Source organism: Gymnogyps californianus, chromosome 1 (assembly GCF_018139145.2).
Source record: "Gymnogyps californianus isolate 813 chromosome 1, ASM1813914v2, whole genome shotgun sequence".
NCBI lineage: Eukaryota > Metazoa > Chordata > Aves > Accipitriformes > Cathartidae > Gymnogyps > Gymnogyps californianus.
This window is the reverse complement of record NC_059471.1, coordinates 172,232,018-172,248,917: the sequence shown is the minus strand read 5'-3', so window position 1 is coordinate 172,248,917 and position 16,900 is coordinate 172,232,018. Positions and strand designations below refer to the sequence as shown.

Genomic DNA, 16,900 nt, shown 5'->3' with positions numbered 1-16,900 from the left:
TAAAACGCTCTTATGCAGGACTTCTTTTCTTATGTATCATTATTATCTTTATTGGATACCATATCTTCTGGGCCTATCAAGATTTTCGCACAGCGAGTGAAACTCATACATTTGTTCCCCACCTCATGTCCTCTTTTGCTTGTCTCGCCTCTTCTGTAAACACATTCCGGCATTTTGGTCTGCCTGGCTTTGTGGTACAAGCTGAGAGGAGTCCAACAGCAGCAGTGTTAGAAGACAGTTTCTGCAACGGCAGCCGACTGCAGTTGTCCTACGCTTCTCATGTGTAAAGCAGGCAGGCACACAAACATGCACAGACGCGTGAACATAACCAGCATAGGCATACTCTTTAGAAACTATTTTCTAATGCAAAGGGATTTGTTTGAAAGGAATTGTTCTGGTCTTCTGTCAGAATGACTACAGATTGATTACAATAAGAAGTTATGTCTTCTGTTATTTGTAAAACAGAAAAAAATGACAAAGATGAAGCTTCTGCAGTCAAAAAATATCGTGTTAACTTATTTTACATACAAAACATATGTTACATATGTATCAAATTTGTTGATTAGAAGAAAAGATGCAGCAAACACAATCTTTGCCTGCCTTGCCAAGATCCTCACTGCCTGGATTATAAAACTTCTGTTGCTGAATCGCAGAATGAAGAAAGCTATAAGCTTCTCAAATTAGGTCCACAGTGGATTTGGGTCAATAATGCCCCATGTAAACTTATGGACTGTATTAGATAACTGGTTTTGCACTTTCCCTGAAGAAGATCCACTACTTTTAGAAGTAATTAAACTTCATTAGAATTTTTAAAACCAGAATGTATTAAAATATTGGTGCGATGCATTGTTCTAGTAAAAAGCCCTGAACAGTTACATATTTCACTTGAAAACTGGCATCTGCAATAGTTCTGTTGTAATAACTATGTGGTTTCAATGCTTTATTTTGAGCCATTTTAATAATAATAATAATAATTCCATTTATCTTCAATTATCTGAAAAATAGAAATATTATCTTTATAAAATGATGTACATTTTACATTTCCTTGTTACTTCACAAGAAAATCCTTACCAGCTCTGAAGATTTCCATCCTACCTTAAAGAGCACAGTCTCATAATGATACGTTTCTTCCTGAAGTCCAACTTAACCACATTCTTAGAACAGAGAAGTTTTCTTCTGTTGATCAGCCCTGACTTCCTGGTTACAGGCATCAAGCCTAGAGAAATGTCTTTTTTATTGGCAAAGTTGTTTGCTAAATGCGTGACATGGTGCCCGTGGTCTTCAGTCACCATGATCACAGCATAACTCGCATTACAAAACAAGTATCAAGTGCCAATTCAACTCAGTGTTTGAAGACTTGACCACATTGAAAAGTTCACTGGTTACATGATTCCATAAAGTACAAGACATCGCAGGGTGGATTTCAAATGGATGAGTTTCCATTGTTTTAAGATTTAAATGTCTTACTCATCCATAACACCGGTGAGAAAATGGTAAATGGTTGCCCTTGAACCCAGTATTTTGTGGTTAACATCCATAAATCTTTCGGAAAGGTACTCAGTTTATTTTAAAGACAGTAGATGGGAAAAACCCCTACTATCCTTGGCAGATCCTTCCCATTGCTCACAAAAGGGCTCATTTTCTCTGTAAAACCTGTCTTTACCTTTCAGCTCTTATTTTTCTGTTACACTTGTCTTTGCACCTTGGTATTCCTAATCAGACTTTAGAGACAGATGCATTCCCTATAAATACCGTTACACACTAAAATGGTATCGTCTGTACCCTCCCTGCCCCGTATCACTTTTGCTAGGCTGAATTGCGTGGAGTCCTTAATTTTCTGACTGGACATTTTCTCCAGCTCTCAAATAATTTGTCTGTGCCTTTCTCTGATCTTTTTTTTTTTTTTTTTTTGAACCATTATTTTTTGTTCCCTGCCCACAGCACAGGCGGCAGGGCGTGCTGAGCTGCCGGTCCCCCTGTACCCCTCAGGCCTGGCCAGGCTAACCGCCCCAGAGCCCAGCCTCCCCCTGCCCTGTGGCTGGCGGCAGGCCGCCGCGGCCCCCAAACGCCAGCGGACCGCCGGCCTTTCCACGCCACGACGGGGCCCCGACGTGTGAAAGCAGAAGGGATGTCTGGCGAGTTTTCATTTTTCACGCCTTTGGAGTTCTCCTGGCACACAGGAAGCAAAACCACGGTATTTTAATCCACCTTTACTACACTTTGTCTTTGGTCTGCTTTTATTCTTTTTCCCCCCCCCCCCGATTAATTGCTGATTCCAATTTATTCTGAACACTAAATTCCAGTCCATTACTTAAAATTAAAAAAAAAAAAAAAAACGAAAAAAAGGGCTGCGAGGTGTTTCGTCCCACGCTGACGACCGCGACGCAGCGGCCTTCCGAGCGGCGCCGCCACCCGCCCCAGCGGCGCGAAACGCCAACTCCTCGCGAAGTTTGGATCCTCCCGCTTGCCTTCCGAGCCGCTGTTTCCCGTTGCCGTGGTGACACTCCCGGTTTAACAGCGCGGTGGCGGGGCTCTCGTCGTCCCCTGGTGGAGGGCCTGACCGGGCGGGGTTGGGGGCTGCGGAATTTGAGGGCGGACGGTCTCCGGAGGCGGCCAGGAAGGCGGGGGCTCCGGTAGGAGCTCGGCTGAACGAGAAGTGAGTAGCTACACGGAGTAGATCGCAGAGACCGGAGGGCTGCGGGTGCCCCGAGGGGTGGACTACAGCTCCCAGCATGCAAAGGGGCGGCTCCGCGGTCTTTCCGGGAAACGGCTGTAGGCGGGCGCCCTCCCTACCGCGAGGCCTTCTGGGAGGTGTAGTTTCTCTCAGCGAGGAACTGCTTCGCGCCTTCACGGTTGAGATGCGCTCAGCGTGTCCCTTCTGCTCCAGGAGCCGGCGAGGGACGAGGAGGTGCTCGCTGCCTCTGATGGAGCGGGTATGGGTTGCCTCCCCTGTCCCCTAATTGGCGCTAGGGGTGAGGAGAGGGGTGCGGGTTACGGAGGGAGAGGGGGACGGCGAGGGACCTCTTCCCTTCTTGCCTGCATCCATCTACAAGTCTTGTACTTCTGTGGGTTAGGCCATTTCTCGCTGCTTTCTCTGTATCATTACAACTTCATCGAGTGCTTTCTGGATTCTTAGTCTTATTTTGTAACTGTTAGTATGTATTTATTGTTTGAAGCTTTTTTTTTTTCTTTGCAGCTATTGGGGCTGGGAAAAAACCCTTGTGAGGCTTAGGTCGTAGCACTGATACTGTCCACAAGGAGTAGAGAGCAGGCAGAGGTTTTTAATATTCAAATTTGGTAACAATTGCAAAATTTAGAGGGGTAGACTGGGGGGGGATTCTCTTATGACAAACTAACATTTTTCTTATTTTTTGCTTGTTGGTATGGAGTGAGGTGTTCAGAACAAACTTCTGCTGTTCCTTTTCATGTTTTAAGCCAACTGTTCAATAAATACATCTGAATAAACTTCAAGCTAAATGAGAACCCTCTTTATTTAGATTCATGCAGTGCTGACCGCTAATATTTTCTTTGTGTAGCTTTGAAAGCAGATAAGACGCTGTGGAAAGTAGAATGTCAGAAGATATTGAAGGAATTGAAAAAGAAATAGAAATTGAATTAAGCAGAATCAGTGTTTCTTCCTTTGAAGCAGATGATCCTGACACAGAGTTATCGGACGAAGCTTTGAGTGACAGTGAGACAGTAAGTATTCAATGGGCTAAAACTGCTTCTATTTCTGCTTGAAAGTAGTATGGGCATTGGAAAGCCTATCTGATGAATGAACTTTTTCCTGACTTACCTAACCTGAGGATTTCTTCTGAAAAGTAGTCTCAGTAGTATTGCTTCATGAAAAATGTAACCTCCAATGGTGACAAGACAATAAAAGAGATGAACATTCTGCTTAAGTGAGAAAATCAGACTCGTAGATAATGGTTTGTTTTAGAATCCTCTGAAGCTGGAAGATTTTATTAAAGCTAATGAGGTAGATTAAATCTGGATGAATAAACCAATGATTCTTCATTTAAATCTGTATTTAAATCTTACAAGAGACTGTCTTATGTTTGAAGACATCCTGATATTAATTTCATGTAAATTGGTGCTTCAAGTCCTCTTTTTTGGATGGCTTCTTATTTTGGGGAAAGATTTTCCTCTGAAATCCAATCAGTTATTTGAGTCCTTTTCAGTTATTTTAATCTTTCAGACTCATAGCAAAAGGATTGGTCTGTAGGATATTAGGGTAGATGATATTGGTCATATGTGACCATAAATCATATGTTTGATATGAAATAAAGATAGGCAAAGGCATCAGTGATAATTATTTATGCACTCACATGCTGAATGCCAGCAATGTTTACCGCAATTTACACATCTGTGAGAAGGCAGTCCATTTTCCCAAATCCTTGCACTAAAAGACAGTCTTTTGACTGGAAAGTCTCTACGTAGTAAAGAAAGTTGAAGCACCTGATTTACATGCATGCTTTAAACATTAGTAAATTTAAAATTAATTTATATTTTAAAGAGTCTGAACATTTTTAAGAAAAAGATCCTGTGCATCATAGCTATTCATTAATTTTTGTCTTAACCTTTTCCTTAATTTCTTGGTCCAACACAATTATAAAGAAAATGTTAATTGAAACATGTTTCTGAAGATAGTGGAAGATAAGTTACTAAAATGTGTTCCAATCAAAATTTAGTTAGAATGTAATTAAAAGTGAGAATCAGGGGGTGATAAGACAATGGGAAGAGTGTAGGGATTAGGAACAATCTTGGTAGCAATTACTAGTAAATCTCCATCAGTGCTTTATAGGTGAAGCCAAAATGAGTCTTTATTCTTGCATGTCAAGTATTTACCTCTGGTCATGACTGTGAGATGAAAATGTAGAATTTATGTCAAATGTCGTGTTTTTCTAGATTTCAGATGCCGTGCCAGAATCAGTTCTCTCCTATTTAAACTTTATAAAGAGCAGAAATCAAGATGCTGAAAAGCTTATACTGCAAGACTTAGAAGATGAAGAAACTACAAGTAAGCAGGGATCACAGTTAAAATATTTGTGCACCTCGTATTGCCAGTGGAAGTTAGACTAACAATCATCAGTAAAACAATGCAAACTTTTAAGTAGAGCAAGCATTGAAACCTGTTGCATCAGCTTCTGAATGCATGCTGAAAATCTCTAAGAATAAAACCATGTAATGCTGTCTTCTAGGATTAACGTCTGAGTATGAATTGAATTTTTCTAAAAATTCATCTGATGCTAAACCGTAGATCAAGGCAAGTTGCAGGATCATTCTCTGAAACAGGACCTGGGCTGGAGTCTTCATGGGAATCTAAAATGAAGTCACTAGGAGCTGAAGTTAAGAGTTCAGATACAATTGAACCCCATAGGATATGTTTAAAGTCTGTCTTTAGAGATATCCAAGCTAGCATTAAATGAAATGACCTTGTAATTGGGAACAATATTGCTGTGTCAGCTGTGTGACTGAAGCCAAGCTCGTAGTTTATATGCCAGAGAGCTGGCATTGTCTGTTCCATTCTAGTTTTTCGCATCATCTTGGGTTTCACACTCATTTAGTGTAACGGTCTTTGGGAACAAAAGTTCAATATTGTCTATACATTTTGATATTTGAGGAAGGTTTCTTTTTATCCTTTTTTTGTAATGGACACTTACTCTTTTTCATTATTTTTGTAGTTCTGTCAGTTTTTGACCTACCTGATAAAAGTTCTACTGTATTTTTCTACACAGAAAGTGTTCTGCTGTGTTCTGTGCTGAGGAATTATCTTTCATATTTGCTATCACTGGATTCTTACAATATCATTGTGTGTGTTCCAGTTACACATATTTGTTGCTTTTAATGTAGATAAATGACTCCCATATGTATTTGAGTAAAATGGAGGGGGGGGGTTTAAGAGTTTTAAAGGAAAAAAATGCTTTATGTTAGTTTAAATAAATATAGTAGCTAAGCAGTATAGAGCAGAACTGAGTACTGGTAAGGGATTTTCTCTCTGCATACTAAATTATATATTTATTTCCTCTCTAGGTAACATTTATGGAGTAGTTTCTTGCCATGCTTCAGATTACTTGGCAGAATTGGCTTCTGAATATAATGAAGATCCAGAACAATTTAAAAAAAGGGTATTCTCTATTTAACCAATATTTATAGTGAACAATATTCTATTAAGTAATCTAGATAACTTACTTACACTTGCTTTGTTGGCCTCCTCAGGAGACCTATAGATGTGTTCAGTTTCGTTTCTGTCAGACTATCCATAAGGTATTAAGATGAGTTTGTATATGCCATTTTTTAGAACTGGGACATCAGCTGTAATACACCATGTCTGTAAATTTTAAAATTTGGAATAAATTCTCTGCATCAGTAGTTGAGATGCTGAGCACAAAAATCAACATTAACAACATTAAACAAAATTGAATAATCCTTTCTTGTTAGTTATTTGCAGAATATTATCTCAATAGTGTGATAACACTTTTAAACTTCTCTAATCTTATTCTTTTTATGATGATCAGGAGGATGTACTACTATTAATCTTGCTCCTAATAGATTCCATTATTTTATAGAAAATGTAAACATAATAATGTCTATAACTTTCAAAGACAAATCAAGAGTTATGAACCTGGATTATTTTATAGTTTCATAGGATTTAACTGAATAACTTGCTGAAGTTCTTAGAAAAACATAAACCTGTATTTAATTTGTCGCCTGGCTTTTATTAGTGAGCACTTTTGCAAACATGATTTTTTGTTCTCAGAAGACCATTGTTTAGAACACCACAATTACTTTATGTGACTTCAGCTGCATTACAAATATTAATATATGCCCCCAGCATGTGATGAACAGATGATAAATGAGCAGGAATAGAATTCTTCTTGCCAATAAAGAACAATGAAAGAAATATAGCAATCTTCGTGCCCACAGCATTATTTTCAAATAGACTTCTTAAAAATTTACTCTAACTAGTTCTTCCCCTTGTGCATGGCAGTATTAATGCATAAATATAGTGCTTAGAAAGTAAAACAAATCCCAAATGCAAAACATTCGTTTTTCAAAGTCAAAATGTAAAATATATGAAAAAAACACATAGAAATATTATGTATTTTGGAAAATACTCCAATATTTATTACTCTAGAAAACAATATTTTGACTGATACGTTTACATTATTCAATGTCTAAGGATTCCAGTCAGTAGTAAGTTTCGTATTATTGTACTTGTCATACGATGAAAAGCTTATCTTTGTTCTGGAAGACTTTTATAATGTTCTGCTTTTAAATTCTGTTTTTTGTTTCACAATGACAATACTAAACTATATTAGGTACTATTTAAAATTGAAAATGAAGACTTGGAGATTGCTACAACATCTAGTTATAATAGTCAGTCCACCAGTGATGAAGTGGTCACTGATGACCATTTTGTTACAGGTAAGCAAATGCATTAGTCGTTTGATTGAGTTGATCTTTAGCGTCATACCACTATTTCCTGCTTTTCTGTTTTCATGAGTATCATAACATTCTTTGTAAAGAATTACACATTACAGTATGCAATAGATTTTTATACTTCATGAACTGGGCATGAGCAAATGCCTGTGCTTTTAGCTGATTTCAGGATCACAAAATTATCCTAGTCTTTAATGTCTTGATCGAAATTTGTTTCAAAAAATCCTACCCAAAAATTATTTAAATAATTATGAATACAAATGGTAGCCAGATTGGAGGGACTAAGCAGGTTGTGCTTTGGCCACAACTTCTTTTATTTTTCTATAGTCATATTGGCTGGGAACGTTTCCCTTCGCCATGGCCTTTGCATGTCTTGGGGTGGAGTGCATCGGTTATAAAACCCCTGCTGACAGCCACAGAAGACATTCATCCTGAAGCCAAAGTGTAATCCTGAAATACACGTTGGTAGAATAAGCATGATTGTAGCAGAGTCAGTAAGTGTGCGTCATGATGATAAGACATCTCTGATGATAGAAAAGACTCACATTGTAGTTCTGATTTCCTTGGGGATATATATTGCTGGCTGTATCAGCACAGAATCCTTTTCTTGTCAGTATTTTAAGACTGTTTAATGTCCCCCAGTGCTTATTAGGAAATTAAATAAAACGTTTGCTTGGTTGATTACAAATTCGTAGCTGATGTTGAAATGAGCATAAGCCTTACTCATTGTGAAGTAGAAGAAAAGTGTAGACAAGAATTTGAGCAGTGGGAGAAAAGACAAAAGGATCTTGAAGATGAGAAGAGGAAAAAGTGGAAAGCTGAGAGGGAAGCACAGGAAAAACAGGATGAAGAGGAACACGCAAGAAGGGTGCAGCGTCTGGAGGAATTTGAGGCTGAAAGAATAAAGTTAGAGCTTCTTCATGAGGTAATTAATGATATTGAAGCCAATCTGTTCCCATCTAGACTATCTGAATTCAAGACCTAATGTGAAAAATAGAGTCCTATCCCAAACTGTATGACTGTCCTAAATGCTGTCTACTTGTGATACCAAAGTGAGATGTAAGACATATTTAAGTATGGTCCGTTGGATTTTATGCGTTTACGGCTTTGATCAACAGTGAATGAATTTGCTATGCTAAATGTTAAATTATTCTTTAGGCTTTGCCCTTACTAAGTTTTTTATATTATGACACAAGTCAAAGTACTGGAAATGAGAGTTGTGCTAAATTACTCACAAATGAAAAATGGTCAATGTGCCTTAATAGAAAATACTTACTTACTTTGGACTTCCTACCCCAATTTCACATTTAGATAAAAGTCATAGCTGAAGTAATCTAAACCAAAATCATTCAGTGCAGAAATGCTGGTGCTGTACTTCATCTAGGTAAAAGTTACAGACAAAAAAACGGAGTATTGTATCTGGGAAACTGAGTCAGGCTTCATCTACTGAGTTCTGCCACAACAGAACATGACTCCACATGTTGACTGGTTGCATTCTTAGAGTATCTAGTTGTGTTTTGCTATAGTGCGTGGTGCATACTGAAGGATAAAATTTGATAGCTCTCCACAAGAGAGCATAAGAACGTGAAGAAATGTAACCCTCAGACATTATATTTTTGGGGCCACAATATTTTATTATTTAGCCTAAATATGTGTATTTTGAGAGATGCATTAACACTGCATTTTCATTTAACTAATTTGTAGCTTTCTGAAGAGGTGGGCATCTTGGTCCCAGCAAGGTAATTCAAGTCACCAAAATTAAGAAAGAGCTTAGTAAGTGAAAAGACTTTTGATCTGTGAAGGCCAGTTCAGTGTCTGATATAGCTCCCTTTTCAACAGGCCACAAAATTGATAAGGCTTTCTCTGTTCTTTGATGTTATGAATCATTTTTGGATGTAGAATGGCATTCTTCCTCTAGACAAGGTGGGGCATGTCCCCATTTAGACACTTTGGTAGTGCTGTCGCTAGCGCGCTCTTTTTGGAGGTGAGAGATGGAGACTAACTTCCTCCGTTACAGAAGGATCTAGACATCTAGTCTCCTATTGTCTGACCAGCATGCTTCTGAACATGCATGAAAAACAGTGCTTAGGCACCTGGGAGACTTTATGCTCCAAGTTGGAAGTGCTAGTTTGTTTATACTGGTTCCATCATATCCTGCTGTATATTTGATTTGGCTGATACTGATTTATCTTGGTTCCACCAGGAGTTACGTGGTTCTGGATTAGCATCTGGTTTTTAGGTACTTACTGTCTGCTAATTTTCAGTCAGGTGAAATTCCAGATCATTTGGATTTTTTTTCTGATTGAGAATACGTTGAGCAAGGAGGGAAATGCTATTTATTTGCAAATAGTGAGAAAATAGACTTGAACTTTCATTTTCCATTGAGAAACAATTTCAGTGAAAAGAATTTGTTTAGCTTTACTGGACAAAATTCCTGTTTGAAAGATTTTAAGATTATCAGTAACATACCAGTGCAATTAAAGGGGGACTGTTCATGCTACTTTCAGAGTGTTTGTTTCTGTTATATTGTCTACCTATACTTTGCATAGTTGTTTCATAAGTGTAGTTTTCATCTTCAATAGTAGTACAGAATTTGGAGAGGAAGTTGTCAGTTGTTTGGGTCAGTACCGAGATGCTGACTCTGAAGGTATGCATCTTTCAGTACATGACCCAATCTGCATTACCGATGCAAGTGTCCAGTTGTTTATTTTGATCCTCACACAGCTGAGTTTCTCATTTTAATTCAGACATTTGCAAAAGTGGACCATTGGGAAGTCAAGATGATGGGGGAGATTGGAGAGAGGGTGTTTTGTGATGTTCCAGGTTTTGTACAATATTCATTTAAGTTAATTTGTTGTGCAGAAACACCAAACTGCAACAGAAGATGAGTTACAGAAAGAAAAGAAAGCTTGGAGAGACAAAATGATGCAACATGAGGTAAGGTTGTAAAATGAGCTTTTGTCAAAAGACTGTGAGGTTACTATCATATATTTGAGAATAAATGTTATTCTGGAACAGTTAATACACCAGATTCTGTTTATTAATGATAAATATGTGCCAACACCTGTCCTATTTTAAAAGTGGTTGAAGTCTGTCCTAATTGTTTTGGCCTAGGAATTGATCATGAAGCTGCAGTTGCAAATAGAAGAGGAAAAAAAGGCCTTGGAAGAGCAGAAAGCAAAAGAAAGACAACACCTGGCAGAACAACAGAATACAGCAGCTGTGAAAATCCAAGCCAGATTTAGATCATTTTTAGTCCATAAAAAATATGCTCCCATCTTAAAAGAATGGAAAGATGAAATAAAAAAGAAGCAGAACATACTAGAAGAAATTGAGAGAGAAATGAAAGAAAAAGAGGAAAAAATGAAGAGGCGAATGGAAGAAAATAGGCAAAAGAAAGAAGAGGAAAAAAAGAGACAAGAAGAACTTGGAAGACAGGAATATTTGGAACAGGTGAGGAGGCGTGAGGAATATGAGAAAAAGAAAGAAAGCCTGAGACTTGAAAGAGAAAACCAGCTGCAAATAAGAAGAGAAGAACAGAGAAAACTGGGAGAAAAAAGAGTAAAAGCTGTGATGAGTGAAAGTGGAGGAAACAACAAAGAAAGCATAAAAAAGGATAAGCAGACAGAAAATACAAAAGTAAGAAGAGAACAGAAGAAGGAACTAAATAAGCAAGTAGAGGAACAAAAAGAAAAACAGACTGAAATAATGGACGAAACAAATAATCGGATTATTCCAGCAGAAAGAAATTTGACACCAACACCAAATATGCTAGGCTCTGAGAAGAAGGAACACTCTTCTCAAGTAAATAATGAGAACATATACATGAATTCAGTAACACATGTAGAAGAAAATTACTCTCAAACTAGAGATCTTAATAAAGCTCCAAATAGTCATACTTCAAAGGATGAATCTGTTAATTTTGGAGCTAATGACATGGTAGAAAATAAGGCAAACAATATATGCAGCAGTCCACCAAATGTCCAGCCAAAGGCTAGTAATAGAGAAGTCAAAGATCAGTTTTCTCAGTCTGAAACAATGAAGAAAACTGTGTTTCTAATGGAAGATGCTAATGAGGAAGTCAGAGAGACCTGGGACAGAATTCAAGATGTAACTGAGTGTTCCAGTAGACTAATTCTTCCTGATGATATTGAAAAGAAGAGAATAAACTGGATGAACACATGTAAATCTTGGTCTAAAATATATGAAGAAAACCAAAGAAAGCAAGCAACTATAAAAAAACGACCAAGGAAAAGTTCAGTTAGCAAGATGCCTCCATTAAGTACACAAAAGATAATTCATAGTGGCCCTTGGAGTACTCTGCAGCAGGTAACTATACAGAAGATTTAGAATGAAATGGGAAGCCATACCATCACTTTTTCTGTTTTTCCCTCTTTGTTTTTCCCTCTTTGTTTTTCCCTCTTTGTTTTTCCCTCTTTGTTTTTCCCTCTTTGTTTTTCCCTCTTTGTTTTTCCCTCTTTTCCTGTTTTTCCCTCTTTGTTTTTCCCTCTTTTCCTGTTTTTCCCTCTTTGTTTTTCTCTCTTTTCCTGTTTTTCCCTCTTTGTTTTTCTCTCTTTTCCTGTTTTTCCCTCTTTGTTTTTCCCTCTTTGTTTTTCCCTCTTTGTTTTTCCCTCTTTTCCTGTTTTTTCCCCCCTCTTGTTTCCTTTTTTTTCCCCCTTTTTTAAAATTTGGTATATCAGCAGAATGCCGTTTTGGAAGAGGATTAGATTGTCATTGAGCATGATACAGATCTCGGTGAGAGTTGTCTGCACAAGTGCACAATAAGGGTAATGAGAACGACTTTTGAATTCCTGTGAGCATTGTGTGTGAATTAGTGTTCAGATGATAGATAGTATCTTAAGCCAGTGAAAGGCAGGAGCTCCTGGCTCCTATTTTCTGCTAAATTAACATGGTTTTGCCTTTGTATGAGGGTCTGCATTTCAAATCCTGCTCATCTAGCCCCTTCAGAGTTTTGAGAAGACTAGTCTCTTCCAGAAGCAAGACATTGCTTATCAGCTTATAGACAGTGTTTTGCCATAAAATACATCTCTTGGTTCCCAGCACTTACTTGTCTTACCACTTTAACTTACCACTGTATGCTTGCTCTGTGCTCTCGTCTTGGTATCCACTCCGAGATGACGTGGTAGACTACGTACACTTTCAGTCTGAACTATTTTTGTCTGTTCTTGCGCAGTCACTCATTACTTATTGTAGTGTGACGGGAAACAGTTCACGCTATTAATGCTTTGCTTAGTGTTAATCTTCCATCCATTCAAGTTCAATGTCATTAGCAAAGCATCGGGTTTATTTATTTTAAGGTGGATATTAAAATCAGACAGATTGTTTTCATAATAACTTTCCCATTTAACAGATCAAACCCGTCATTGCCATTCTTTTCTATGTGAAAGGATTAACATTAGTTAATGTTTGCTTGCATTTTCTAGAGTGTTAGTAGAATGTAGTTTTGGTCTCTTTTTCTTTTTGAAGAAAATAACCATAATGTGACGTTCTACAATGAATGTTCAATTTGATTAATTGAATTAATTAATTTGATTTATCAATAAATGCATGTAGGTCACAACACTTACACTCCAAGATTTGCCAGCTTGTAGCCTCTCAACGTTATCTGAGTGTTCAAATCTTCAAGTTTTGACTCTGAGGCGCTGTGGACTAGTTGCACTGGAAGGACTAAGTAGCTGCAAAGACCTGAAGTATATCAATGTGGAGGTACCAAGCATATTTGATTCTTTGTTATAACCCTGGGAGAACTGCCAGTTTTGCTGCTTAGGTGGTTATGCAGTTGTGTCCACCTGAATATATAACTTTTAGTGCCTTAAGAGCGTAGGAATATCAACAAAATACTCCAAAATGTGAACAAAGTTATACCAGCAGATTTGCATTGCATATAACAATTTGCATTGTACTAAAGCAACATCCTGCAAATGAATCAAGCTATACTAAGAAAAGTGCATGATAGTATCAGTCTAGGATTAGTGTTAGTATGGCACAATGAGAGATCTTCATTACCTCAGTCTCTCTGATTCATGAGTGGGCAGGTGCTGTTCACCATAGCAGGTGCTCAGCTTAAGCAGGGGTAGGTAGAAGGAAGAGTCCTTTGCAATACACAACTTGAATATTAGTTAAAATTACTCGCATATATGCTCAAGGAACAGTATAGTGAGTTACGCTAGAGTCATAATGTCTAGGTACTTGCTACTGCAGTGTCTTACATGGCCTTGTAAATTTAATGACTAAAGAAAACGTTTTGCTCTGTGATGCATCTTAGTTCTAGAAGTTGACAATTTAGATGAAACAACTCTGTTCACATTTTTTATTTCATGTGTTTTAACACTAATTCACAAGAAAGTTAATATGCCCTTGTTATTTGTAGAAATCTTGAATGTTTCTGCTTGCCCAGTAACTGATGTGCTTTCCAAAGTAAGGGGCTTCTGTTGGTTTTGGTTTTTTTAATTAAATTCGGAGAAGAGAGCTGATAATAATTATAGTTAAAGGAGTGTTGTCTGTCCAGTAGTTAGAGCTTTGCAATAGGGCAGGTTGAAGTACCTGTGTCCTTTTCTCAATTTTCTTATCTATTCAGAACGTAATTTCTGGGATTTGATAACTTTGGGTACCTCAAAATACAAGACCAAAGTATTAGTGTAAGGGTGTGATATATATCGAAGCTGCCAGTCTTACTAAGATTGGTATTTACATGTGAATTTTTTTAGATCAAATATTGTCTCTTACAGAACAGTTTTGGGTTTGTGGTTTGTTTTGGGTTTTGTTTTTTTTTTAAATGTTAGGGTTTAAATAATATACAGGATTGCCTCACTGGGATATGTCAGGATAATTTAGTCAAGGAGAAGATTCTTAGATATACTTTTAAGTATGCTTTATTAATAATTTAATAATTATATGTATTGTTAATAATAATACTTTATACTTTCACTGTGCCAGCTAATGTGGCAGTTGTCTTCCATTCAACCTTAATGAAAAAACAGCCTCTTTTGTGACAGTTGAAACAGTCCAAGATTGTTTCATGGGTATTTCTCACATAGCTAAAGCAGCTGCCTCTGTTTCCCTTGGACATTCATTCCTATTTGATATTGCCCCTTTTCTGTTGATAAAAAAGCTAACATTTAAGCCATATCAGTTCTCTGCTTTAACTTACTTGTGTAACTGAAGGGGCTGTCCAAGGGCAGGAATCAGCATTATGGCTTCCAAAGGAAACCTGTATACATCTCTGCCGGCAGCTGAAGGTAGCACCTAAATCTAGTCAGCATGTTAATTCTAGAATAGGAATTAGACTGTTTGGCTTAATCAGTTTATTACAAAGGCAGGGAATTTAAGTTTTGTTTGTTTGAGCATCTGCAGAAGAAAACAGTAAGGAGAGCAAATAGTGAAATAAAAATCCGAAGAAGCATTATTAAAATGGCCTGGGGAGGGGGATGTTAAAAAAGCAAGATCTCTTGGAGGAAGAACTTTAGCTGAGAACAGTGTTAATGTTTGTGACTGAAATATTCTAAATGCAGATTTAGTAAATAGGATTCCAGCAAAGTCATAGATGTCTTCATTAGTGTCTAGTAAATATGATGGTGTCTATGCAGTTTTTAGTTCAGTCTCCCAGCATTTGGGAATCTAGGAAAGCGTATATGGAAAAGACCACTCTGTCCTTAACTTCTCCTTACACTTTTTGTTTCCACTTCTGGGCATTTTCAGAGCCAGAATGAAGTTCGAGATACATTTTTGTTCTATCCCAGCAGGACGCAAAAGGCAGTTTCTATGACTCATCAATTTATTTTCCTAATGGAAAAAAGAGATGCCCTTACTCCTAGCTAGAAGTTTAGGATTAAAATAAGCAATGATGACAATCTACCACGTTTTTACACTTAATTCTGCTATTTCACTTCAGATGCTATTTAATATTCTAATTTTCCTTTATTGCAGGAAAACAACATTCAGATAATTGACTGTGAAAATCTAGAAAATCTGCGTATTCTGATTCTGAATAAGAACAATCTTTCATCAGTTTGTGGCTTAGATGGCTGCATAAATCTCCAAAATCTTGAACTTTCCTACAATAGAATCACTCGAATTGGTAAGAAAATTAATAAAAAATTATTCCAATTTGTATAACAATATTTGTGCTGTTTATATTCAGTATTATACTTCCCTTGGATTCAGGGCCAGCCAGCTGCTAAGCCCAAGGAGAATGAGGAAACAGAACAGACCTACATTTTAAAGCATACTCAACTTCACATTTATTTGTAGTATGGCTTAGCTACTGCCATATATTCCATCTACCAGGTCATATAACTATTGTCAGCAAGAGAGAACTAAAAATCTTTCTAGAAGGGCCCCTAATATTATCTGCACTAACTGAATTGGAATATGTGAGTAACCTGAGTTCAGTTTATCTACAGAAACAATTAGTATATAGCCTAGCCTTGCAACTGCAGAGAATTCCAGTGTGTTCCTGACTGACACAGTAAGTAGTTATATATAGAAATCGTATTGTCTGTCTGAGTCTGTGAACCATGCTAACACTGGCCTCTCCTTCTACTAAAATGCTGCCTATTCTGGCTCCGAACTATTGTTCTATACATTTCACTCCTGCTCTGGCTCTTCATTGCTGCTCATTGCCCCAAAGCTGGAAAAAAGAATGAGTCTAAGGTAAAATTGTGTGAATCATTTAGGCACAGCGGATGTGCCAACCTGTATTATATTTACAAAAGTAGTTTGTTATATTTGTTAGGTCCAACAATTGGCAGGCAACAGGTGTACCTTTAGCATGCAGTCAACCAGTTAGAATTTACATGCACCCAGACCACTCAACAAATGCATAAATACATGAAATCTTTCTGCCAGGAGATAGATGTTTTCTGTTGGCCAGCCAGGAATTTTTCATGTAGTGAACAAGTGTTTGCCTCTCTGCTTTTACTGCCACTCGGACTGAAAAGTGCCTGAGGGGTATATATTGTGTCTCAGCTTCTGGCAAGCCAAAAATATTGCATTGTGAGCCTTGTGTTATGTAGATTTGGTATAGATGTAATCAGGATCCAGAGCCTTTTCTGCTGACAAAAGGTCAGGAAAGTGTAGTGCAGTGAAAATAACCAAGAGCTTTGCTGTATGTAAGTGGAGAAGCCAGTTTTTTGTTTTTAGAATGATGTATGGAGGGAATACCATTAGTGGTCCATCAAAAGCAACATTAACAGTTGAGAAAAGGTAGTAGTAAATTGCCAGATCATTACTTTAAAGGGAGCTCTCAATGCTTGAAAGCAGCAAATTTCTTTCAAGAAGGCAGCACAGCAGATAGAACAGAGCTAGATTTAACAGCCTCCCTATACTCTAGGGACTTGGGTTTTGGTGCATGACATACTGTGAAATTTGTAAAGGCCACCAAAATACGGGTGACTATATAACTTCAGTATTATAGTCTTAACAGAGGTCAATCTTC

At 37.6% G+C, this 16,900-nt stretch overlaps 1 protein-coding gene across 1 annotated transcript in view; it reads left to right on the top strand.

The window, feature by feature from the left end:
* The first annotated feature begins 3,570 nt into the window (after positions 1-3,570).
* The window catches only part of LRRIQ1 (leucine rich repeats and IQ motif containing 1), a 113,059-nt gene continuing 99,729 nt past the window's right edge, over positions 3,571-16,900 (top strand). The window contains exons 1-9 of the mRNA XM_050906076.1: positions 3,571-3,699; positions 4,909-5,020; positions 6,034-6,128; positions 7,323-7,428; positions 8,139-8,368; positions 10,306-10,380; positions 10,558-11,772; positions 13,018-13,170; positions 15,391-15,541. Of these exons, the coding sequence (XP_050762033.1) occupies positions 3,571-3,699; positions 4,909-5,020; positions 6,034-6,128; positions 7,323-7,428; positions 8,139-8,368; positions 10,306-10,380; positions 10,558-11,772; positions 13,018-13,170; positions 15,391-15,541 (2,266 nt within the window). The remainder of the gene's footprint in view (positions 3,700-4,908; positions 5,021-6,033; positions 6,129-7,322; positions 7,429-8,138; positions 8,369-10,305; positions 10,381-10,557; positions 11,773-13,017; positions 13,171-15,390; positions 15,542-16,900) is intronic.